The sequence below is a fragment of the Danio aesculapii genome, chromosome 25 (genome assembly GCF_903798145.1).
Source record: "Danio aesculapii chromosome 25, fDanAes4.1, whole genome shotgun sequence".
NCBI classification, from domain to species: domain Eukaryota; kingdom Metazoa; phylum Chordata; class Actinopteri; order Cypriniformes; family Danionidae; genus Danio; species Danio aesculapii.
In genome coordinates, this window is record NC_079459.1 from 24,379,552 (window position 1) to 24,406,336 (window position 26,785).

A 26,785-nucleotide genomic window follows, 5' to 3' on the forward strand; every position below is an offset into this window, starting at 1 on the left:
TTTACTCCTATATTTGCATTCACTATAGTGTGACCCAGTGTGTTCAATCCGCCCGGCACATTTCCCAGCATGCCCTTTTTTGAGATGCAACATTCATATCACTGTGACCTTTGTGTCGCATCTTCAGTCTTGGCATTCCTGAAATGTACAAACAGCCCCTCCGCTGGTCCCCAAACACACACAATCCCAGCTGAGAGACTGAAGAACAGCCTCTTTGTCTGAAATCCCCAATGAAAGTGATAGGAAGAGAAGCCCTTACTCTCTCCATGACATCATTTGTGTGGTTTGCGAAGAAACCATGAGAAAGCGCTCTGTTTATTCATGCCTGCTGCTGGATTTGTTTCAGTTTTGTTGCATCACTTCAAAGCACTCATTTGTACTGTATGTGGTTTATGTGTGAGCTTTGAAGACGTGGCCAGTGATTTATTTAACCTTGTGTTAATTCTTATGTGTGTATTTTACACTACACTGTTTTTATATTTTAATTAGTTAGTTATTTATTTACTGTATTTGCTAGTTACTTTATTTAATTTATTTGTATTTAACATCATTAAATGTCTATTTTTTGGAATATTAAGCAACAATAAAAAAGTATTATTAATAAGTCTTATAATAATAATTATATATATATTTTTTGTATTCATTAATTTTACTACTGCTGTTTTACCCACTTACATATAAACTATTAATTTAGTACATTTAAAGTTATTTAATTGTATTTAATAGTACTTTTTACAGTATAAATGTATTAATTTATACTTTATATATTTATTTATTATATATATTGTATATTTTATATATATATATATATATATATATATATATATATATATATATATATATATATATATATATATATATATATATATATATATATATATACATACACACACAGAGTGAATATGGGTAATATATATTGGTGCATTTGAACAAAACAGATTTATTGAACAGATATATTTATTAAAATTATAAAATTATGTTTTAGCCACAAAACATCTTTAGAAATAGAAAGATAATACATTTAAATTAATGCAAAATATTGCAAAAAAAAAAAAGAATATGACAAACAACAATTTTAGAATTGTTTCTCAATTTTTTGACATTTTATTTTACATTTTTCCCTAACATGTAATTTTGGGCTACTAATTTTTTAACCATTATCGTAAGTTATTTTGTTAGATTAGCTCTAGGTTTAGCTTCAGTCCTGACTAAACGAATGTATATGCACAAAGATAATATTGTAACGCTTACTTTAGAAAATAATAATTTAATATGCTGAGCACTTTATACAGATTTTTTTAATTGAATTTTTCTGATGTATTTCTTAATCATATTAGTATTTTATCTATATTATGAGCAGCTTTACAAAAGAGCTTCACATATATTCTACATTGTCTCTTTTCTTCCCAGACTGAAGCCTCTTGATATCGAGTTCATGAAGCGTCTGCATGATAAAGTCAATGTGATTCCTCTGATTGCCAAGGCAGATACACTGACGCCAGAAGAGTGTCAGCTTTTCAAGAAACAGGTGAGTGTGTGTCTGTGTGTCTGTGTGTCTGTGCGTGTGTGCGCGTGTGTGCGCGTGTGTGCGCGTGTGTGCGCGTGTGTGTGCGTGTGTGTGCGTGCGTGCGCGTGCGTGTGCGTGCGCGTGCGTGTGCGTGTGCGTGTGTGTGCGTGCGTGCGTGCGTGTGTGTGTGTGTGTGTGTAAGCTCACATAATCACTAAACATGATAATTATTTGACTGTATTTCTTTCATGTCCTGCTGTTTTCTGCTCGTTAGATTATGAAGGAGATCCAGGAGCACAAAATCAAGATCTACGAGTTTCCAGACACGGAGGACGACGAGGACAGCAAACTGATTCGCAAGATAAAGGTGAAGAGTCACTCCATTCCTGTCCATAGTTATATTAAATATATTTCATTCTTAATCAATCACATTTTCCACACATAGTCATTACACATAAACAATAAACACACAGAGACACACTTGCAGTTGAATATATTGTATTATACATATACATTATATATGCATAAAATAGGGAAAATAAGTATTAAATACGTCACCATTTTTACAGAAAAAATAATCCTAAAGGTGCCACTTGACTTGAAATATTCCCCGGATGTTGGTAAAAACCAAAGAAATCCATGTATGCAATGAAAACAAATCTAATTATTTTACAAATGAAGTTATGCGTAATGAAATGAAATGACGCAGGGAAAGAGTATTGAACATGAGGTGAAGAAAGGCAGTGAAAACTCAGACAGCAGCTGTAATCTCTAGTAGTTTCTCAGCAACCCTCTGCCTTTCCTTGGTGTAAATTAATATTCACTGCTTCCGTCCAACATCTACATTTACCAGGATGATGAAGATGAAACCAGGGTGGACATTTCAGGAAGACAATGAACAAAAACACAGCCAAGGAAACTCTCAAATGCTTTCATCGAAAGAAAATCAAGCTGTAGAATGGCCCAACCAATCACCTGAATTAAATCCAATATAGTATAAAATACAAAATAAAGATCAGATTTGAGAGACAAGACCCACAGAACCATCAAGATTTGTACAATTCATGTGACTTCTTTCTCCATATGAGAGGCGTCTTTAAATAAAAATGTTTTGGTTATGGCAGCTTAAAGTATTAAATACATGTCAGTAGTTCAGTAGTTTCTGCTTATGTTATTTCATTGTTACTACACATAACTCAGTTTAATGTCAACAGCTCAAGAGAAACATTATTCCCAGGAAAAAACATGACAATTTATATATATTTAATAAGCTTGAGCTTCATCCCACTCCATTTTCGACCATGTTGAAATGTATTTTTTGTTAATGATATTTTGTGTATGATACTTTGTTCGAAAATAAATAAATCAAATCAAATCAAATATATATAATATTTTATTTATTTATTTATTTGCGCTGTCAAATGATTAAAAAAATTTACTAATTAATCACACTTTTTTGTAATTAATCATGATTAATCGCGAAACGCCATATTTATTACAGAAATAAAAACACAGGCATGTAAGTGCCTTTTAAATTTCAAAACAATCAATGTCAATAACAAACAAAAGTGATTTCTATGTTTGATTCTAAGTGGACTACAAAAAAAATCCAAAATGTATGGCGTTTGCTCTTGTTGCTTGGAAACGCGCACACACAGACAACGCGCGCAGTACAGCGGACCCGGTGAGTGAGGGATCCTTCAGATTCATCAACACGCACAATCGCGTTCATCAAATTTGCTTAAACTAAGCAATCTAAAGTATGGCTGTATTTTACAAGCAAGGATTCTGACACAGCAACGTGAAGCAGACGCTTTACACAAGTTGCATGTAGGGGCGAAACACGTCAAACTTAATGAAACATTTGAGGGTGCATGGAATCAACTTAAAGGAAGAGAAATGGGCAGTCTTTGACAGCTTGCCACATCATCTGGCACTTTCACTGATTACATTTACATGGACACCAATACTCTGCTTTTATGATTAAGATAATACTCTGATTAAGAGTCTATCTTGTAAGCAGCGATTTTTGATTACCTTAAAGGATCACCCGAGTCCCGAAATGCGGATGTTTTTCTGTCCATTCGACATGTGGTTTCAAATTCCATTAAAACAGCACAATTTGCACACAACAAATTTTTTTTAACACGTTAAATATTTCAAAATAATTCCGTGCATTAACGCGCTAACTTTGGCAGCCCTAATATATATATATATATATATATATATATATATATATATATATATATATATATATATATATATTTGTTCTTTCCCCCTCAGTATTTCCTATAATTATTAAATGAAGAAATATGTTGTTTAATATGTTAATAATGAAAAATGTTAATAATGAAATGTAATAAAATCATAGCGAATATAGCATTTTCATTACAGTAAGAAGTGAAAAATAATATTATTTTATATGCATTGCTCGACAATAAGGAGTTATTGTCACTAAAGTTTAATATGGCATTGACTGTTCGTCAGTTGTGTGCAAATACAGTCTTAGAGGCCGATCACACCGAATGTGCTTTTACGTTTCAAAAATGCGAGACGCAATACACTGCCTTTTTTGTTGACAAGAAAAAAAGAAACTGTGCACTTTATGTCGCTACACAACAACTGAATCAGCTGCATATTGTGCGTGAGATTCAAGATTTGTGATTTATACAGCACCGTCATTTGTACCAGCAAATGTGTGTTTCATGTTGAATACAAAGGTGCTGCTGAAATATTACTGAGTGCTGTTTATCCATTAAGGAAAGCTGACCAAAATTACCATCTGATATTTTTTCCATATTTTAATAACATTAATAATAATAATAATAATTCCTTACATTTATATAGCGCTTTTCTGGGCAGTCAAAGCGCTTTACACATTGGGGGAAATCTCCTCATCCACCACCAGTGTGCAGCATCCACCTGGATGACGCAACGGCAGCCATTATGCGCCAGACCGCACACCACACACCAGCTGATTGGTGGAGAAGAGACGGGGTGATTAAGCCAATTATGGTATGGGGATGATTAGGAGGCCATGATGGACAGAGGCCAGTGGGCAGACTTGGCCACTTTGGCCATTTGGTTAAACCCCTACTCTTTTTCGAAGGACATCCTGGGATTTTTAATGACCTCGGTTTAGCGTCTCATCCGAAAGACGGTGCTCACTGAGCAGTATAGAGTCCCCATCAATATGCTGGGGCATTAGGACCCACACAGATCGCAGGTTAGGCGCCCCCTGCTGGCCTCACTAACACCACTTCCAGCAGCAACCTAGCTTTCCCTGCTTAGCTTCAGTGATCGACCATGTGAGAGTTGCAGAGAGCTAGCTGCCTGTTACATTATAATATGTTGTATTAGGCCTATTGTTTTGTTCATTTCTGCACCGACACCTCAAAAAAAAGATCAACATTGATCTGCTGCATGATCTGACTACAGTCTAAGTTCATTTGTTATTTCTTTATACAATTTAAGCCAATAATACATAATTCTATCCAAAGTTTTGTCAAAGCAAGAAAAAATCTGAACTACAAAAAAAATCTTGAACCCTGATATATACAATTGGTTTTTGCGTGGAAAATTTGTGTGTGCATGCAAAAGTGTATTTTCGTGTATGGGTTCATCATAATTGTAGGCCCTGGAAACGTTTTTAATCTTTTAATCATCTATAGTTAGTATCATTTTAAATGTTCGGTTTAATTATTGCTGTAAAAAGTTTATAATTCTACTTTTAATGTTTGTACAAGGCCCTTTTTACAGTGAACTCACTTAAAATCATAATTAGTGAAGTTTTGCCAGAAAAAAAATGTTGTTATATTAATGTACAAATCTGATGTAGTATAACTTCTGTTTGTTAGATGAATCATTTTATTATTACATTTTAATATATTTATGTAATTCTGAATTGTTTCGCAATGATGATGTCATTTAATATAAGATACTATGCGATGCAATTATAATTATGTTAACTTTAATTAAAGTGAAGTTAAGTTCATAATTATTTACATTTTAACTATTATTAACACATAAAGCTTAACTTATGCCTACATTTTAAAACCCACAACAGTATCCGCAGTGTTTGTTTCTGTTGGTGATTATTGACAGCATGCTAACAGCTAGAGAACTCGTTTCCACGTCTGACCAGTCCAGCTCAATGAGAGTCTGTGTGTGTTGGCTCGATACGAGCTGTCAGTAATGTCCCGTCCTCTGTCCCGGCAGGAGAAGATGCCTCTGGCTGTGGTGGGCAGTAATGTGGTGATCGAAGTCAATGGCAGGAAGGTCAGAGGACGTCAGTACCCCTGGGGTGTGGCAGAAGGTACGACCCGAATCAGCAACACCCATTTACTTTAGAGGACCGTACCACTTCTGAAGCAGTAGGGGTATTCTAGTGTGAGGAAATCAAATGCATGAAATGTCCCTCTTGGTTCAAACTTCTGGAAAAGTGAGAGCGACGAGGTGTGTTTTTTTTTTTCCAGAAAGAAAGATCGTGACCCCTTCTTTTCATTGTGGTTTTACTCCCGCCATATTTCTACTTCCCTCCCTGTGCAAACGTTTTCATTTGGAAGTGTTGTTGTTGTGTGGTTTGAGCGAGTGTGTCGTTTTTTTCCTGGGTTGTTTACGTGTCATTCTTTCTTTTCTCTTGTTTTTTCTTTCTGTCTGCTCTTTTCCATGACTGACAGAGGGCATTGTTGGTAAACAAAACCATTTTTTTGTTCATTTTGTTAAGGCCTTTCTCCCCAATCCTCCTCCTCCTCCTCCTCTTTCACCTTGCGCTGCTCTGAATCTGTGCTGTTTGTCAGATTTGTGCTCTGCAATAGTGACGGAGAGACCTGTGAGCTTCAGTCCCTGTAGGAAACTGAGCAGAGCTGCTCTATAACATCTGCTTAGGGTCTTCATTTACTTCTGGGTAGGACTGGATGATATATATGCTTATTTTATATGGATAATATATTGTAAATTTAGATCTTATCATGATAGATGATGTATAAAAATAGACTAAAGATTTAGTTTGAATCAATTAAAAAATAAATGTATTATATACACATAATAAATAAAAAAAATATATATATGTAATAAAATTGTGTTATATACATGTATATAATAAATATATATGCATTTCATTTAAATTATACATATATATAATTAAATGTATATTTATATATAATAAAAAAATAATTTATTTATTTTAATATATATTTATTTATTGGCATATATAAATGTTTGCATATTTGCATATATAAATGTTTAGGTAAATGTATGTATATCATTATATATATTTATTTAAATATATATTTATTGATTTAAATGTATTTATTTATATATATATATATATATATATATATATATATATATATATATATATATATATATATATATATATATATATATATATATATATATAATTATATATTTATCATATAAATATGCAGAACACTTTAGAATAATACAATTTGTACTTTAATTTAATTTATAATATGACAGGGTATCTACGGTCTCTTTAAAAGTCTTCATGTCTTAAATTTCAAAAACACAATTTTAGGCCTCAAAACGTCTTAAATTCACTGAAATATTGTTTTGTAGGTCTTGAAAAGTTTGAAACGGCTCTACATTTTTCTTTGTTTATTTAAAGTAACCCAATCGATCCACAACACATCCAATCACCAACAACACATATTAATAAAACATTTAGCAAAACTACTTATAACTAATATTATAACTGTAGCCTGTTGTGCAAACATTTAGTTTTTAAAGAGTTTTTTAACTTATGTGAAATAAAAATGTATGTATACAACTAAGGTCTGCTTGTTTTGACACATTATTTAAAATATGCGGCTAAAAAATTATTAATTAGATTTTTTTTTCTGCTGGGCCATTAAAAACTCCTCACTCCTTCATGGTCTTCAAAAGGTCTTTAAAAGTCTTAAATTTGACTTGGTGAAACCTGCAGAAACCCTGTATAAGGAAAATACAAATCTTGTAAGAATGTTATGAAATATTAAAAAATGTAATATTTAGAATAAAATGAAGAAATAAAGCAATGCATAAAATCAGATATGAAGATAGGACAGTTCAATAACTTTTTGATATGTTTTACATTATATTTGTGTCAAATTTAAAAACATATTTAAATAAAAAAGATAAAATAAGAAAATATAAATAAAAATTTATTCAAAAATAAATTACACACACACACACACACACACACACACACACACACACATATATATACAAATGTGCACACAATTTATAATCGAATAATAAAATTTGCAATATAATTTCATTTATCCTATAAGAATAACAAACAATTGTGTAAGAAGATTATGAAATATTATATAATGATGTAATTTTCTTTTAAATAAAATAAAGCAATACATATTTGCAATATACATATACAATTACTTATTACTTAAGAAATGATTGACGTTTTTACTGTCAAAATAATATTACATATACATACATTACAAAAAATATAGTTTTAAAGATTTATATACATCAAATTTTTATAATAGGCTTATTTTGGTTATTTAAATGCTTTATTATTTTGGCTTAATTCAGAAAATTGTTAATTTTATTTATTTTATATATATATATAAGTTTTTTTATTTATTTATCTACAGTTGAAGTCAGAATTATTAGCCCTCCTTTGAATCTTTCAAAGTCCCCCCTTTTTCTTTTTTTTTAAATGTTTCCCGAATTATGTTAAACAGAGCAAGGAAATTTTCACAGTATACCTGATAATATTTTTACTTCTGGAGAAAGTCTTATTTGTTATTACGGCTAGAATAAAAGCAGTTTTTTTTATCTTTTTAAAACCTTTTTAAGGTCAGTAATATTAGCCCCTTTAAGCTATATATTTTTTCGATAGTCAACAGAACAAACCATCATAATACAATAACTTACCTAATTACCCTAACCTGCCTAGTTAACCTAATTAACCTAGCTAAGCCTTTAAATGTCACTTTAAGCTGTAAAAAAGTGTCCTGAAAAATATCTTCATGGCAAAGATAAAATAAATCAGTTATTAGAAATGAGTAATTAAAACTATTATGTTTAGAAATGTGTTGAACAAATCTCTCTATTAAACAGAAATTGTGGAAAAAATAAACAGGGGGGTAATAATTTAGGGGGGCTAATAATTCTCCTATAATAAAACTCTTACTTAGGATACAGTAAACCCTGAACATGGGCTGCCAAACCTCATAAAATGTTTTTGTAGAACCTCGGATGGTGTATCCAAGGTGCTCTATTTCATATGTTTTTATAGCTTATGTATTTAATATTAAATAAGACATTTTTACTTTTATTTATTATTAATTTATTAATATTTATTCATTATTTAGAAATAATACCTTAAAATGACCTGAATATTTATGATATTGTTTAATTTGCTGTCATCATAAATATTCCAATGATCACCCAGCCCTACTCTTAGATTTAAACACAACCTTGCATCCAGACTTGCATGCCTCCCATTACTGATATCCAACCGCCATTGTGGATTTAAATACAAAGAGGAGGTCAAAACATTTCTCCACTTTACATACATAATTTATTGTTATTTTTATTCCAGTACTTTGGCATTATCATTTACAAGCATTTTTGCTTTATTTTTGTCAATCCGAACTCTGATGCAGGTTGACTGAGCGCTAATGTTTCCATGCTAACCTCTGATCAACACTATTCTAACATAAATCCAACAAGCCATTTTAAAGGCGCCATTCATACCTGTCGGCATCAGGAGTTTGTCAGTCAGAAGGAACTACAACTCCCATGATTCCTTTAGACATTTGACTCCACCCCATCCCCCTTCCCCAGGCTCCATTTGGCTGCTTGTCATCGCTATGCCATTTAACCCCTCCCACAATGCATTATTTAGAGTCTTAGTAGCCTGTCAGTCGCAGGTTGATTGGGCGTGTCCACAGGAGGGACTTTAGCCCCCCCCTTCAGCTGCTCACTTGCTCGCAGGTAGGTGGTTGTAGCAGTTGATTGACACATAGGCCAGCCAATCAGCATGAGCTCTTCATTTAGGTAAGAAGCATCGTAGGGTTGTGTTATAACAAACTCGCAGAAGCCGTTTCATCCTTTAACCATCTGTCAGAAAACTGTCTCAGGTCCCTTTTCCGGATATTCATGTGACAACAGATGTTTGATCATATCTGTGGATGATCACTGATCTGCTAACCTGACGCCTATTTTCCTGACTGTTTGCAGTTTTTGGCTAATCACTAAATCATGTTTTGTTTGTAATTTACAAACACCTGACCTGTATGTGTGTTGTTTTATTTTATTATTGTGTATTTATTTCTGTTTATTTTTATTTAATTTAATGTGATTTATTTTATTATTTTTGTACTTTTAATTTTTGTTTTAGTTTAAAATATATATTAAATTATTTTATTTATTTATTTATATTTGTTTTATTTAATGAATTTTTAAAAAAAATTGTATTAAAATGTATTAATTTTATTAATTTCATTATTTTATTTGTTAAATTATTTTATTCATTCATTCATTTTAATTTGTCTGATGTGTTTTAGTTTTGTGTTTTGTCAACAACCTCAGTGTCTGATCCTGTGCTTTATTTTATTTATTTTTATTATTTATTTATTTTTATTTATTTAATTTTATTAAATTTTACAATTTTTATAAAATTTTTATATAAATGTTTTATTAACTTCTTTACATTTTTATTTTTAATTAAATTGTTTTTATTTATTTATTTATTTATTTATTTGTTTATTTGTTTATTTAATTTGTCTGTGTGTTTGTTTTGTTTTGTCAACAACCTCAGTGTCTAACCCTTTGCTTTATTTTATTATTTTATACATATTTATTTTAAATGATTATTTATATTTATTTCATGTAATTTTATTTTGTTATTTTATTATTGAATTATTTAAATGTTTAATTTATTTATTTAATTTGTCTGATGTGTTTTAGTTTTGTTTTTTAACAAAAATTCAGTGTATGATCCTGTGCTTTATTTATTTGTTTTTAATATATATATATTTTTTGTATTTATATTTATTTAATGTTATTTTATTTTTTTGTTTTATTTTTATATAAATGTTTAATTATTTAAATTTAACATTTTATTAATAATTAATTAATTTTCTATTTATTTAATTTGTCTGATGTGCTTTAGTTTTGTGTTTCGTCAACAACCTCAGTGTCTGATCCTGTGCTTTTAAATGCATGATTTGTTACTGTATTACTTAAAAAAAATTATATTTAAACTAGGGAGACATTTGTGTTAGAAATTGTAACCATTTAATTATTTTCATTTATGCCAGATTATTGATGAACAGATAATCAAATTATGTTCCTAAATTGGGAAAAAATGCTAAAATGTAAATAAATTTTATTATATTATTATACATAATATTACAGGATCCATTACTTATGTGTGTAGGCTAATAATTGATAAATAACTAATAGTATAATTCTATTTTTGTTCAGTACATTAAGAAAAACAATAAAACTTTGAATGAATTTCTTAAAAGTGTTTAAGCACCACTGCAATAATCTACAGTATTAATTGTAGTTTTAAATATTAATTGTAAATAAAATGTTACATTTCTTGTTATTTCTATGCCAAACCTGTTATACAGCAGTTTCATACTATTTTGTTTAAAAATTTATTATTTCAAATTTTAGACATGATCACAGCATTATTATATCCAGTGTTCATTATTTTCATGTTAATTTATAGATGGCTAGTAGTAGAATTTTGTTCATTGAATATAAATAAAGACCAAAAGTTTTTAATTAATAAAGTTAAGTGAATTTAGGAATCACAATGTTAAACTGTGCAGTATTGATAGCTTTTATGATGTAGTCAATAATTGATGCGTGACTAGTAGTTTAGTGGTTTTTATTCATGTAAATGTATATGTTGTTTAAATCACTCATAATATTATAATGCATAGTAATAACTAATAATTACTAGTAAATACTTAATAAATAATAAACTAAAATAATTTGTTTAAAAATGCTAAAAGTACATGCTAAAATGTAGGCATTGTGTAGTAGAGGTTTTGAGGTCTTAACGCATTTATTAGATTATTACTGTTTAAAAAAAAAATCTAAATTGAATATTCAGTATTGCTGTATATTAGACTATTGTGCATCCCTATTGAAAACAGATGTTACTAACTTCTGCTTAGTCAAACAGAGATCCAATTTCTTATCAAGTGTCTATCATAACTGTATACATCATACCAGTTACCAAAATAATGCATTTCCATGTCAAACCCTTATTGATACACTTACCAATTTACCTTTACATGTCATAGTTCTGCACATGTCTATAGAAGTTATGCTTTCTTATGTGTTTAAGTCCATAAACATAGCACCTTTCCATTTTAAATGTGAAAAATATGAAGTGTTTTGGATTTGAAAGTCATTTGATGATGTTATCATACTAAAATCCTAATTTCTTTGTTTCAGTGGAGAACGGTGAGCACTGTGACTTCACAGTCCTGAGGAATATGCTCATTAGGTGAGGAAAAAACAGCATTAACCTGTTAAATGACATCAACCTGTTAAATGACTAGTAATCTTATGGAAAAACCTATGGTCTAATTATTGATTGGCTGTTCCAGGACTCACATGCAGGACCTGAAGGACGTGACCAATAATGTTCACTATGAAAACTACCGCAGCAAGAAACTAGCAGCCGTCACCTGCAATGGGGTCGACGCCACCAAGAACAAAGGCCAGCTTACAAAGTACGGAAAAAACAGGTTAAATGTCAACGTGTATGTTACTGAGATCATGGATTTCTGGGAGATCAAACATGAAAGCTTTGTTGTCCATCTTATGACTGATATAGCTGTTCAAAATGTTTAAAAAGTATGTTTTAATGATTAAAAGAACATTCTTTTGGAAATAGACTCATTATACAAGAGTTAAATAGTTAAGTTTTACCATTTTCTGATCAATCAGCTGAATTTAGGGTCTGTCGGGAGCACTTTTAGCTTAGCTTAGCATAAATCATTGAATCAGATTAGACCATTAGCATCTTGCTCAAAAAAAAAGTTTCGATAATATATAAAGGTTTACCTCAGAAAGCACAATGATATTACGCAGTGCTTTTACCTAGTTGGGAAGTATTTTTAGGGGCTACATAATATAAAGGCTTCAGTTGCAGCCTGTTACGACCATGGTCACAACATCAAATAAAGGAAAACACAAACGGATCGGTCTAGGGGTTTTATTAACTGAATAACCAAACATAAACAAAGTGTGGGGAGAAAACACTCAAACCCCCGTCAGTCCTGCAGCATGAGCTCTTAAAACACCGTCGGTCAATGATCTGCAGGTGCGAAGATCTACTCAATCAAAAACAGTAAAACAGCAAAAAAACACTAGAGGGCGACAAAGTAACAGAAATAAATAAATAATAAATACATGGACATGTAACACAGCCAAAAGTTACTTATTTTAGTACGCCAAAATAAGAGTATAGTTCCTAGCCATATTGACCTAGAAAATGGCAGCTTTTCATTTTCCGTCAGTCTTCATACACAGTCACTACAGAAGGATCAAGCTTTAAATAGAAAAATTAACTAAACCTATTTTATTTGAGTGAGGTGCTAATGGTCTAATCCGATTCAATGATTTATGCTAAGCTAAGCTAAAAGTGTTCCTGCAGGAGATCTTCTGAATGGTTTCCAAAGTAAAGTAAAAGAAGAATATTTCCAAAAAGAAAGTGTATTTCTTTAAAAACATTATGTCTTGTAATGGGATTCTTGTAGGAGTCCACTGGCCCAGATGGAGGAGGAGAGGAGGGAGCATGTGATGAAGATGAAGAAGATGGAGACTGAGATGGAGCAGGTCTTTGAGATGAAGGTCAAAGAAAAGAAGCAAAAACTGAAGGACTCTGAGGCAGAGGTGTGTATGTGAGGGAGCTGATGTTCCAGTTAGGATTAATGCCACAGAATTCTTATGCTTTTAAGAATATTAGATTTAATGTAGTGTGTATTTTAATTGTTCGTTAATGCTTGAATATATGCAGGTTTAAAAAACTAATATGAGGTTTTCGTTGACGCTCTGGGTGATTCTCAAGCCTTTTTATCATTTACTGTTGTAGTGTTTTTTTCTCTACTGCGAAAGTTAATACATGGAATGCACTTTTAAAGAGGCTCAAATTGTTTCGATAAAAACCATCCTGATGTCACAGGAAGACATCATTCTTTTATGAAATCATAATTTATTTTGAAATTGTTTGACCCATGATCTACGAGAACATGGATACTACTTTTGTACAATTTAAATTTTTCAAAAACTAGTATGTGAATAGTGCTCAAAACATACACATATATAAATGTTTCAGTTTAAAATTAACAAGTTTAACAATTTACGCTACAATGTAAAATGAACTATTTTACATTTATATTTACGTTATGTTTTTAAATATAAGGTAGTTATGGATAATTATGTGCTGCTCTTAACACCACTCCTAAATTAAACTTAATTAAAGCTAGTGGAGAGCATATGAAAATGTATGAAAGAAATTTAAAACAATTTTACGAATTATTTACTTTTTTGCTAAAACGTTAAACGGTCACAATGACTGAAACTCAACTCTAAACAGTGACGATATATTTAGAGTTGGGTTTCAGAGACATTGTAACTGTTTAACCTGTGATCGTACGAAATTGTACAAATAAGCTTTTACATCTTTAAACGGATTCTAAATTAGTTTGTCAAAATACAATTTAGTTACAAAGCACTAAAGGCAGTGTTATTTTCGTCAACGAAATTAATGGCAACAAATGTTCGTTGCCTAAAGCTTGACATAAACTAAAATTCTCTGCAGGGACAGGTTCTCTGCGCTAGTAACGAAAGTTAAAATAATAATTGTACACACTCCGATCCGCTCATCTAATAAATGAAAACTGCATAATTGTTTACAAAAAGACAAGACTAAATTTATCTACGCGGCTTTGAAGCACTCCAGTATCCGCGTTATCTGTTTGCACTCCGTAAACAGCGGTGGGTTCAGTAAACTGATGACTTTTATGGCCAATCAGTCATTTCTGTTGAGTACATGAACACAATGGCCAATCAGCGGTGTTTAAGTACATGCTCAACAGTTCGTGGGAAATGAACGTTTGTTTTTTTTTTTAAGTTTCGGTATTGATTTGTGCCAAACTTTATACTTTTGACAACCATTATTACGGTTTGTTTTTAAGTACTAATGAATCTAAATGTTAATGAGCATTTGCTTTCTAACGTGCACAGAAAACAGTTGACCAATCACAATAGTCTGACCATCTCACCAATAGTAGGCTATGGAGTTTAGTGGACGAATCAAGACCCTGTCATACTTCAAACGAAATTGCAACCAAAACGAAGTTCCAACCCAAACGAAGTTTGTATTGAATCCTGCACAACAACTCCAAGTTGGTAACATGAATAAACTGGAGGGTCAAGTATCAGAGCTGGTACAGATGTAATCGCACCTGTACCATCGCTCAAAGAGATATTATTAAAACTCTAAGGATGTTTTCACGCCTGCCTCATTTAGTTCGGTTGAATCGCACTAGAGTTCGTTTTCCCTCTTGGTGCAGTTCGTTTGGGCAGGTGTGAATGTAGCAATCGCACTCGAGTGCGCACCAAAAGCAGACCAAAAAAGCTTACAGAGACCTCCTTGAAGAGAGTGTCCTGGTATGCTTTCAAATAAAACCTGGAGTGGTTCGTTTGTGGTGAGAACATGATCCGAACTAAAACAAACCCAACCGCAAAAAGTACTGTGCCTTTTGGACTAATGCATCTGCCATAGTCCGATGCGTTGTCCCATCTTATGGGGTGTGGAGGAAAAATATTTGTTGACCGCTTTACCAAACGTATTTTAGGAAATACGTTAAAATAACATCTGGCCAATGAGTGATGTGGATTTTGTCACATGACTGTATTTTGGATCTTTTCAACTGGTTTGGACCAAAGCAATGATGTGAACAAGGACCCAGCATTTTTCTACCCTTTTTGGAATGTATCATTTGTTGCCCTTGGTCCGGACCAGATAAACCAAACCACAGATGTGAAAGCACCCTTAGTTACACACCAGACGATAAGCACAACCACATTGTGCCAGGTCTGATAAAGTTCTAAAAATTGTTGCATTCAGTGTCTGTTCATGGCAAATAGATCGCAATATGGCATGTCATGTCAGCACTTCTCATGTGACGGGCTGAAGAAAGACGGTTAGCCTTAAAATATGAAACTGTTCTTCTTTCACAGCCTCCAATGTTGTTGTATTTAGCAGCGTGAATCATTTACAACCCTGCCTACTGCTTGACGGTGGTGTCGGAATTTTCGAAAACAGTATACGTCACTTAGCCTTTTGGAACTGGCTCCAAACAAAGAATGATAATTAACTTTTAAGTATGCCGGGCCTTTATTGAACAAACCTCTGACACTGTCGTCACAATAGTCGGTCATACGTTATTTTGATGGTCAGTTTGTGTAGTATTGCATCTACATGTCAACTAATTCTCATTAGATTATAAGTAGAATGTTTGGTTTGGGTTAGTGTATGTTGTCATGTACTTGCTAAGTTTCTTATAGTCAGTTAAATGTCTGTTGAAGGAGCAGTATCAGCATATATTAAGCAGACAGTCTACTAATACTCAAATGGACCATCAAAATAAAGTGTTACCCAATAGTCTAACCAATCAGAGCAGAGTAGACTCTGGGAAAGGCGGAGTTCAGAGTGAATTAATTATTGAACACACAGTTTCAGACCCTGTGAGAAAAGAGCCAATCCTGCAATCTTATAAGAAAATTAAACCGTTTTTAATCCTAGATGGATGGAAAGTTATTTTAAGAGACTGACAATAATAATTTCAGAGCCTTTAAGCTGAGCTCATCCCTGTGCTTGTTTGATGCAGTTGGAACGGCGTCACGAACAGATGAAGAAGAATCTGGAAGCTCAGTATAAAGAGCTCGAGGAAAAGAGACGCCAGTTTGAGGACGAGAAAGCCAACTGGGAGGCGCAGCAACGCATCCTGGAGCAGCAGAAGCTTGATGCGTCAAAGTGAGAGTCTTTCATTTTTTTTCTTCTGAGTTTCTCAGTGTCTTTCTTTCTCTCTATTTAGAGTCTTTTATTACTTTCAATCACTAAATAATGCAGCTATTTAGGGGAAAGGAGAGCAAAAGGATGACTTTCAAATTTGTGTTTTGCAATGATTTGAATGGTTTAAATGATTATTTGGTCAGATTTTTACATAATTTAACAAAAGAATATGCTGTGTTATGATACATACATTGAGTCAAACATAAAAAAACATTTTAAAATTGGATTTGCGCTCAAATTACTTTTCTTATCTGTTTTGAAAGCAGATCTACTCTTTTTTTTAACACTGTCTTTATTGATTTTAGTAGCTTTTAACATGTACAACAGAAATCAAAACCAAACATACAGCATAATAATAATAATAATAATAATAATAATAATAATAATGATAATAATAAATGAAAAATAAAACAATAAAAATAGAAAAAAAAATACAACAAATAAAAAAAAATAATAATAAAAAATATACAAACATGTAAATAAATGCATGTACTTACACATACAATATAAAAGTACATCATATAAGATCAATGATATCTCAATAGCAGGTAATACAAGTATACAGAGAAAAGATTTGGGAGCCCACATTTTGAAAAACACTTCAGGTTTTCTCTTGACTATAGAAGTTAATTTTTCTAAAACCAAAGAATAAGACAATTGCCTCAACCATTGTCCAAAATGTGGGCTATTAGAATTCACAGTTTTGGACGTTTGGCTATATCCTGTTTTAATACCATGGATGAAAAGTTTAGAATTTTCTCCCTAAAATGTTCAACCAAAGGACATTTCCACTAACAATGATAGAGTTCCTATCTCTTTATTGCATTTTACGCATTGAACAGCAATGTTTGGATTTGTAAAGTAATTCTGGAGTTATGTACAGTCTCATATTCCGTTTATATTGCAGAAGTTTGAATCGTGTATTAATTGTCTGGGTTTGTGCCTTCAGACTGTGATACTCTGTGACACTCTCTTATGTCTTGATACCATGCCAAATATTTATTTTCCAGAAGATCTACTCTTTAATAGTTTTTAAAACCGATTTGAAAAAAAATCTGAGTGTTTGATGAATTTAAAAGCTCAAAAACATTTTTTAAATGTGAAAAATGGCGCTTTGTTTAATTTAATGCGTCTTTACTGATTACAAGTTTGGATTTCTTGTCAAATCTAGTGTAATTAAAAAGATATATTAATTATATTATAATTAATTACTTTAAGTCATTTTATTTATGCATATATTATTATAATATATAATTATATATATTAATTTATATATATATATATATATATATATATATATATATATATATATATATATATATATAAAATAAAAATAAAATATATATATATAAAATTTATATATATATAATATATATATATATATATATATATATATATATATATATATATATATAAGTATATCATTAATATATAATTACGTTAAGTCATATTTATTTATTATATTTATAAATAACTATATAAAAAATAGATAAAAAATAGAGAATAATTTTTTTTATTTATTATTATTTTTATGTTTTTTATAAATATAATAAATAAATATGATTTAAGGTGGCTATATAATTGATAATATATTCATTTTAGTATATCATTAATTTTATTTATATATATATATATATATATATATATATATATATATATATATATATATATATATATACAATCTTTTTTTATATAAATATTAATAATTATAATAAATAAATCAAAACGATATTGTCATAATTCTTTAAAACAGTTTCTAATCTCTTCCTAATATTTTGGTTTTCCTCTGTCTTTCTTTCCAGGACAATGGAAAAGAACAAGAAAAAAGGAAAAATCTTTTAAAGTCGTCATGAAGTTCCATTCCTCTTAAAACCACAAACTCCTTGCATCTGTTTTGATGCTCAGATGTTTTATGACCCCAGAAGAAACGCATGCGCGAGTGCTACTGTACAGTTTAATAATAATAAAACCTTTACAGTCACAACCACACGCAACTTCATCGCCCTCTTGTGGTTCACCATAATATTACAGCACATTCCTAATATGAGCATATAAACATGTCTACTATAATGAGCATATTGACCAACACTCCATCGAAACAGTATTTGTAATAGTCTATGACTGTTTTTCAGATGTTTGGGTCACGGTAGGTTTGAAAATGTGTGTAATGGAGAATAAGAAAGTGAAAGCGAGCGTTTACATGGTTAAGCACGTATGCATTGATGAGTTAGAGTGATGTTTTTACAGACTTTGTGTGTTTCCTTGGGGTCATAAACATCCGTTTTAACAATATTGCACAGCTAAATTATAACAATAACAGTTTTCCATGTTTTTTAAACCCATCCCCTGGCTGTGTACGTAGATAATTGTGTCCCTACCATAGATGATGTTCTATAAAAACGGCATGATTGTCAACAATAATAGTGGATTTTTTATTTTATTTGTATTAATATGGATGGATATGAAATAATTACGATAATATTTTAGGATGTTGCTCGAACGCTCTGCCTTAAATTTGCGGACTGTTTCGGCATTTGTCTGCTCATGTTTTTATTATTATTTTAAAATTGTGAAATGACGTTCCTCAATCTGTTCCTAAACTGATCCGAGACCAGTTTGTTTCGACTTAATATACGTTTTAGGGCTGGTCCTCGATCAGGGCTTCAGTGTGTATATGAACAGATGTAATTTTAGCCATACCCCAACTGGTTTTCCTTTGCAGGTGTAAACGAGAAGCGTTCCTTTTTTATGGATTGATGGCAAGCTCATGCACAAATCTCTCAGTCTAAAGGGCAATACACAGCCTTCACGCCTCATGTGATGGTATAACATGATATAATTTGCAGGTGTGTCTTTATGCAAGTTTGAACACTCAGTTCTTCCTGTCGTGGATGGTTAAACCACACAGACGGATTTTAGATTCTGAATAAAAAGGATTTTTTTTGTTAAATCGCTCTACTTTTTTTAAATAGCAGACTTGAACATGACTCTAGACATGTTTGTTTTATTATTATTATGCTTTTTTTTTTATATGTATACGGTTTTTGAATTCCGAAGTTTTCTTCACGTTATCTTCATCTGTTATTCTTTCTGCCTAACTGTACATTATTAAACATGAAATGCTGATAATGGTTGTGTTGTCTGTTCTTATCAGTGCTTATGAAACCACATCGAGATGCCGGATTATGTTGTCTTCAGGGCACTCTCTATTTTGTTGACTGGGATTGAAAAGTCAATGAAATTGAAGGAACAGGTTTCAGTTTTCGCTGATATTGTTCTTTCTTTATTTTTGCAATAAATTTATTTTCAGGTAAAGTGGGCCATCACTAATTTATCATTAAATAATGTGTTATTTGCCGGGTTTTTATCAATAAACATGTAAAGATTAAGCACTACAGACAAATTTCTTTTCAGGTAAAGTGGTCCATCACTAATTTATCATTAAATAAATTATATTTTGCAGGGTTTATACTAATAACTATATCAAGATCAAGCAGTACAAATTTCTTTTTGTAGATAAAGTGGGCCATGAGTAATTTACCATTGAATAAGGTGTTATTTGCACTGTTTATACCAGTAAATATTTAAAGATCGAGCATTACGGACAAATTTCTGTTCAGGTAAAATGGACCACTACTCATTTTTGATGACGTCAAATAAGTCGATTGGATTTTTAATCGGACATCCAAATGTTTGCTGAGGTTATACATTATCCAAACCTGATTAACAGCCGCATCATCAGAAGATCACTAGACTTGCTTTGTTTACCAAATATAGTGGATCTAATTGGATTTGCATTGTAAACATTAGATACAAGTTAGCCATCACTAATGATTAAAATGCATCTGTATTTTCCACCGTGTAAGATCATTGTGTCTGCTGAGGCCAAGCTTTAAATAAGAAAATGTACATAGAAAACTAGGCTGTTTTAGATGCATGTTTGAGTGAATATAATGCCTGAATTAAGCACCCTACTGAAAAAACCTAAACTGGTTGGCTGGTTTTAGCTGGTCAACCAGGCTGGTTTTAAAGGGGTTTTGGCCACTTCCATGCTGGTTTGCAAACATTTCCAGCCTGGTCTTAGCTGGTCAGGCTGGGAGATAACCAGCTAAAACCAGCTTGACCAGCCTAGCCAAAACCAGTTATGTCCAGCTTAAACCAGGCTGGTCAAGCTAGTTTTAGGTGGTCATTTTCCAGCCTGACCAGCTAAGACCAGGCAGGAATAGGCTGGAAACCAGCCTGGATGGGGCCAAACCCCTCTAAAACCAGGCTGGTCAATCAGCTTAAACCTGCCAACCATCTTAGGCTGGTTTAAGCTGTTTTTTCAGTAGGGCAGAGACACATATTAACATCCAGAAGATGACATATTTAGACATACACAGACCGTGCAGAAAAGACACGTGATTCACGGCCAGATGACGTCAAATACGTAGATTGGATTTTTAATCGGACATCCAAATGTTTGCTGAGGTTATACATTATTCAAACCTGATTAACAGCCGTGTAATCAGAAGATCACTAACCAAAATACAGATGGAAATACTGCTCTGGGATCATTAGTATGCACACTTGTTTGATAAGCCACACTGTTTTGAGAAAACAATGGTAGATTTCCTCCCTTATTTTTTAAGTTTAAATTTAACTCACGTATATGTGACTTTTATTTTAAAATCGAGAGGCTCAGATCGTTTACGATGCATTACAGAGCAAGGACTGACATGTTCAAACTCATGTCAGGATGCAAAATGCAGGATTTACAGACTATACATTTATTCAGCTCCACCCCGAAGAGGCGTAAAGTATGTTTAATAGTATATTTTGTTAATTTATCGTATTTATTGTGAAAATTAATGTGTAATTTAATGCGTAACTCCACAAACACTTGTAGATTGCTGAATTGTGTCAAATCATTCAGCTCAAATGTCATCTGTTCATGCAGAGGTTCATATTAATTCCTGGCTTTGTTTTATTTGACATTATAGCTTAAAAATACAACACAATACATCTATATCTGTCTCTTTTGTCAAGTATAATTATAATTCAGCCTTTATCCACAACAGATCTTATGGGCAAAATAAATTAATGTTACTCCGATGGGCCTATATTAGAGAGCTCACTCACTCCTTAAAATAAACCTTTACTTATTTTGCATGTAGTTTAATAATACCTTGTTATAATAGTACTTACTTTGAGCCTCGGAAGTCCAAGCCATGTGCAGAAAATAAACACACACCGTCCTCATGGTTTCTCAGTTTTTGCAGAACTCTGTATGAACTGGAGTCACATTAGGCTTTCTGTTTTAACTATGTTCTAGCATGAGGTTACACAGAAACTTGAGGTTTGATAAACAGCGATATTCATCGACACCAACAGTTTGCCAGCACATTAAACCCCACATCGGGCTGATTTAGTGCAAAAAAAAGAAGTTATCTCTTAATTTATTGTTAATCTTTGAGATTGTTTGTTTGTGGTTGCTTTTAGTTCAGGGGTTGGTGCGCAGTCAGATTTAACATGGCGTGAATTCAGGTAAAGTGGACACAATTTTGTAAAAATAGGTCATTTAGATAGCTAGATTTATTTCTGTTCGCTACTTTGGTAACTTTTAGGTGTAGCTGTAATATTTCTATTTGAATAGTTCACATAATGTGTTACTTGCTGGGTTTTAAATTTCTTTTCAGGTAAAGTGGGCCACCTTTGTCATTATTGTGTTATCAACCCCACCCCTAAACCCAACCGTCATTGGGGGATGAGCAGATCGTACGAAAATGTCCGAATTAGATCGTACGAATTCATACAAATTAGCCACTAAATCAAAAAGTTACGAATTGCCGTGAGATTGTGTTGGTTATTCGCAGAGTTTGTACCAATAAACACTTAAAGATCGAGCACTATGGACAAATTCGTTTTCAGGTAAAGTGGGCCATCACTAATTTATCATTAAATAATGTGTTATTTGCAGGGTTTATGCCAGTAAACATGTAAAGATTAAGCACTGCGGACAAATTTCTTTTGGTGTAAAGCGGGCCATCACTACTTTATCATTAAATAATGTGTTAATTGCTGGGTGAATGTTAATAAATATTTCAAGATGGAGCACTACAGACAAATTTCTTTTCACACAGAGTCATAACTAATAATTTAAATGCATCTGTATTTTCCAGAAACACTGTTCACAACTGAAAGAATCATCTGTAATCATTTTCAATATTGTTGTATTAATGTTAATACATTTATTACAATATTTATTGTTTGTTAAAGTTAATTATGGAAATAAAGTTGTTCATTGTTAGTTCATGTTCACACAGTGCGATCACAATGCAACTAATGTTAATGACTTTTGAATTTAATAATGTATAATAGTAAATGCTGAACTATGATTAATAATAAATGCTGTATTGCAGTATTGTTTATGTTAGTAAAGCCATGAAACCTTATTTGTCTAAAATATCAAAAACAGTACCCTTGATACCTAAAAGCACACATTGAATATCTCTGATTTTACATTTCTGACTGTACACTTATTTCTGCTTAATAAAACAGTAAATCACACTGAGAAGTCTGATTACTGTACTATTAATATTGATATGCACACATTCAAATGACATCAGGTATAATCTTTTTATTGTTTATTTGCACACACTGAGCACAAAATAAAAACAGTCTGTAATGTTAAGAAACAAATACTTGAAAAAATATATTTTGAAGAAATAAGAAAGGACAGTTGCTTGAAGCAGTATCAGTATTATATGGTGCACAGTATTGTGTTGTGGTTTTTATTTCAGTTTTTCCATTATGGGCTTTATCCACTCTTCATCTGGTTTCACGCAAAACTGGGTTCTAGGTGTGGTAACCCTGAGGAGGAAAGTGCAAACTTTGTTGATGAAAAAGCATACACAAAATCATTTTGATCATTTTTAAACCTTTTTTTTTTTAAAGAACATAAAAATTATGATTATTTTCGGTGAAATACTTACACAATTCCTTTAGAAGCGCAGCGTGAACTTGTTTTCACGGCACTCACTATTTTGTTGGCTGGGATTGGAAAGTCAATGAAATTGAAGCAACAGGATTCAGGAATTGCTGCTGTCGGTGAGAAAATATAATTCCTTTTAATATATATTGTATGTAATAATGTTTTATTATAATATATTATATTATATATTTTATTAAACTATATAATTTTATTCAACTGCATAGTTGGTAATAGAAATATACTTTTTAAATGCAATGTGCCCACATTATATATATATATATATATATATATATATATACAATTTTTTTATAAATATATTTACAAATATTTCTTCATATTTAATATTTCATCACTAAATTAGTCATAATTAATTTATGTTTAAAATATTAGTTTTTTAATTTATTTTTAATGTCAATTTGTTTATATAATCTAAGTTTATATTTATACATAAATACATTTATTATATTATTACATAAACGATATGTGTTATTACATAAATACATAATAATATTAAATAATGGTTATTATTATTATTAGAAATATCTGAGATATATATATATATATATATATATATATATATATATATATTTGTGTGTGTGTTTGTGTGTGTGTTTGTGCGTATATGTACATTTATATATACAGAATTTTATTTCTTTTTTAAATATTTCCCAAATTATGTTTAACAGAGCAAGGAAATTTTCACAGTATGTCTGATAATATTTTTTCTTCTGGAGAAAGTCTTATTTGTTTTCTCCTGGCTAGAATAAAAGCAGCTTTTAATTTTTTTAAAAACATTTTAAGGTCAAAATTATTAGCTCCTTTAAGCTACATTTTTTTCGATAGTCTACACAACAAACCATCGTTATACAATAACTTGCCTAATTACCCTAACCTGCCTAGTTAACCTAATTAACCTAGTTAAGCCTTTAAATGTCACTTTAAGCTGTATAGAAGTGTCCTGAAAAATATCTAGTCAAATATTATTTACTGTCGTCATGGCAAAGATAAAATATATCAGTTATTAGAAATGAGTTATTAAAACTATTGTGTTATGAAATGTGTTGAAAAAATCTTCTCTCCGTTAAACAGAAATAAGATAAACAAAATTATCTAATTAACAATAATTAGAATCATTTTTTTAAAGTTTTTTATAGAATAAGAATGTCAATTTTATTCTATTTTATCCTTTATATAATATTAACCGATAGCTAATAAATACAGTTAAACCCGAGGAATTGAACATCCAAAAGTTCAGTTCGATTCAGTGAATTTTACAAGCACCATTTTAATGTATTGCTAATTTGAATAACCTGTAAATATTCTGCAAGACTTGACTGTAAGTCTTTTGTTTCTAACATTTTTTTACACTAAAATATCTTCATCTGCAACTAAATTTGGTCAGTTTCCATTTTACAAATATGAACAGTTCTTCTGCAAAAACAGTAAAACTGCATTTTATTATAAATTATGGTTTTTTTAATGCATCTTTATGAGTTAATTTGCAAAAAAACAAAAACAAACATGATTTATGAAAAAATGCAGAGTCATCAGTTTTTTTTTGCAAATAATAATGCAGATAACAACAGTAATACAGTGACTTACGCTGAGCCTCAGAGGTCCAGGCCATCAGAAGCATCAGTCCGAGAAGCAGAAACACAGATGAAGCCCTCATGATTTGTGATCTCTTGCAGATGTAAAAGCGAGATAACTAGATGACTGTAGATGTCTGAGACAGTCGGAGTCTGCAAGGCATCTTTAAATGCTTTCAGACGAGATCTGTGGTTTGATAAGGAGTTTATTCTGCAGTCCCCCACCTCTTCATTAGACCCACACACTCATATTCTACTTTGGGTTGATTTCCTCTTGCAAATAGAGATGGTGATGTGATAAAGATGCAGATGCAGTTTACAGCTTGTACAGTGCAGAGTCATGCTTTTTCACATGTTCAACAGTTGCACGAAATCAATTCAGCATAGCGTCTTCCCACATGGAAAAATATAGTCATTTATAATGAATATTATAATACGTACTGTAGTATTAACTATTGCAAACCTATAATAAATAGGTTTTTCATTTCTCTTACAGTAATTTGTGGTGTATTGTAGTATGATTTAGATGATTTAGAAAAAACAGTACAGTATTTGGTTATATTATTACAACAATTGTTGTATTACAATGGCAACAACCCCATATTGAAACATGAGAAACTGGCGTATATGAACACACACACAATGGTGTGAAAAAAGTGTTACTTCTTTTTTTTTTTTGCATGTTTGTCACACTTTAATGTTTCAGATCAGCAAGCAATTTTAAATATTAGTCAAACATAACACAAGTACACACATCCTGCAGTTTTGAAATGAAGCTTTTGAATATAAGGGAAAATAATATACAAAACTTCATAGCCCTGTGTGAAAAAGTGTTTAACCCCTGAATCTTATTACTGGTTTGGGCCACACTTAGCAGTAACAACTGCAATCAAGTGTTTTTAATAACTTGCAATTGTAATTCAGCCAGATTTAAGGGTTTTCAAAGCAGGAACCATCTTTGTAATGTCATGCCAAAGCATCTCAATTGGATTCGGGTCAGGACTTTGACTAGGCCAGTCTAAAATCTTCATTTTGTTTTTCTTCAGCCATTCAGAAGTTGCTGCTGTGCTTTGAATCATTGCCATGCTCAGGTATGGGCATTATTTATGATACATGTATTTGAAATACATATTTTAAATACAAATAGTAATTTGTGTATGATAGGGTTGATAAAAATGGCTTAATATTTTTGTATCAAAATACTTTAGTGTCTTGTATTTTTAAAATACTTTGTAAGAAGTCTACATCAGGGGTTTTCAATCTCGGTCCTTGAGGTCTGCAGATTTTAGCTCCAACTCCCGTCAGATGCACCTGGGCTAGCTAATCAAGCTCTTACTAGAAACATCCTTGCAGGTGTGTTGAGGCTAAGTTGGAGCTAAAATCTGCAAGACACCGGACCTTCAGGGCTGAGTTTGAGAACCTCTGGTCTACATGATGTCATGTCATTTTCATACGCTTATCCGGGGCCGGGTCACAGGGGCAGCAGTCTTAGGAGAGAACTCCAGATTTCCCTCTTCCCAGACACTTCCTTCAGCTCCTCTGGGGAGATCCCAAGGTGTTCATACAGCCGAGAGAAATACAGTAGTCCCTCCAGCGTGTCCTGGGTCTTCTCCATGGCCTCCTCCCGGTGGGAC

At 31.8% G+C, this 26,785-nt stretch overlaps 2 protein-coding genes across 5 annotated transcripts in view; one reads left to right on the forward strand and one right to left on the reverse strand.

The window, feature by feature from the left end:
- The window catches only part of septin15 (septin 15), a 59,875-nt gene extending 40,157 nt beyond the window's left edge, over window positions 1-19,718 (forward strand). For all 3 annotated transcript variants that reach the window (XM_056451522.1, XM_056451523.1, XM_056451524.1), the window contains exons 6-13: window positions 1,411-1,528; window positions 1,782-1,874; window positions 5,726-5,822; window positions 11,957-12,008; window positions 12,112-12,237; window positions 13,267-13,402; window positions 16,405-16,550; window positions 18,392-19,718. In XM_056451522.1, coding sequence (XP_056307497.1) covers window positions 1,411-1,528; window positions 1,782-1,874; window positions 5,726-5,822; window positions 11,957-12,008; window positions 12,112-12,237; window positions 13,267-13,402; window positions 16,405-16,550; window positions 18,392-18,431 — 808 coding nt within the window. In that variant the 3' untranslated portion in view covers window positions 18,432-19,718. The remainder of the gene's footprint in view (window positions 1-1,410; window positions 1,529-1,781; window positions 1,875-5,725; window positions 5,823-11,956; window positions 12,009-12,111; window positions 12,238-13,266; window positions 13,403-16,404; window positions 16,551-18,391) is intronic.
- Window positions 19,719-23,193: 3,475 nt separating this feature from the next.
- On the reverse strand, window positions 23,194-25,344 carry ccl33.3 (chemokine (C-C motif) ligand 33, duplicate 3). Of its 2 annotated transcripts, none has more exons than XM_056452072.1 (3): window positions 25,165-25,344; window positions 23,564-23,669; window positions 23,194-23,441 (listed from the first exon to the last, which is right to left on the reverse strand). In XM_056452072.1, exons 1-3 carry the CDS (start codon window positions 25,232-25,234, stop codon window positions 23,363-23,365), a joined length of 255 nt encoding a protein of 84 aa, XP_056308047.1. In that variant the 5' UTR covers window positions 25,235-25,344; the 3' UTR covers window positions 23,194-23,362. The 2 variants fall into 2 exon arrangements, with proteins under 2 accessions (XP_056308047.1, XP_056308046.1); XM_056452071.1 differs by having other exon boundaries at window positions 23,564-23,672; window positions 25,165-25,332.
- Window positions 25,345-26,785: the final 1,441 nt, after the last annotated feature.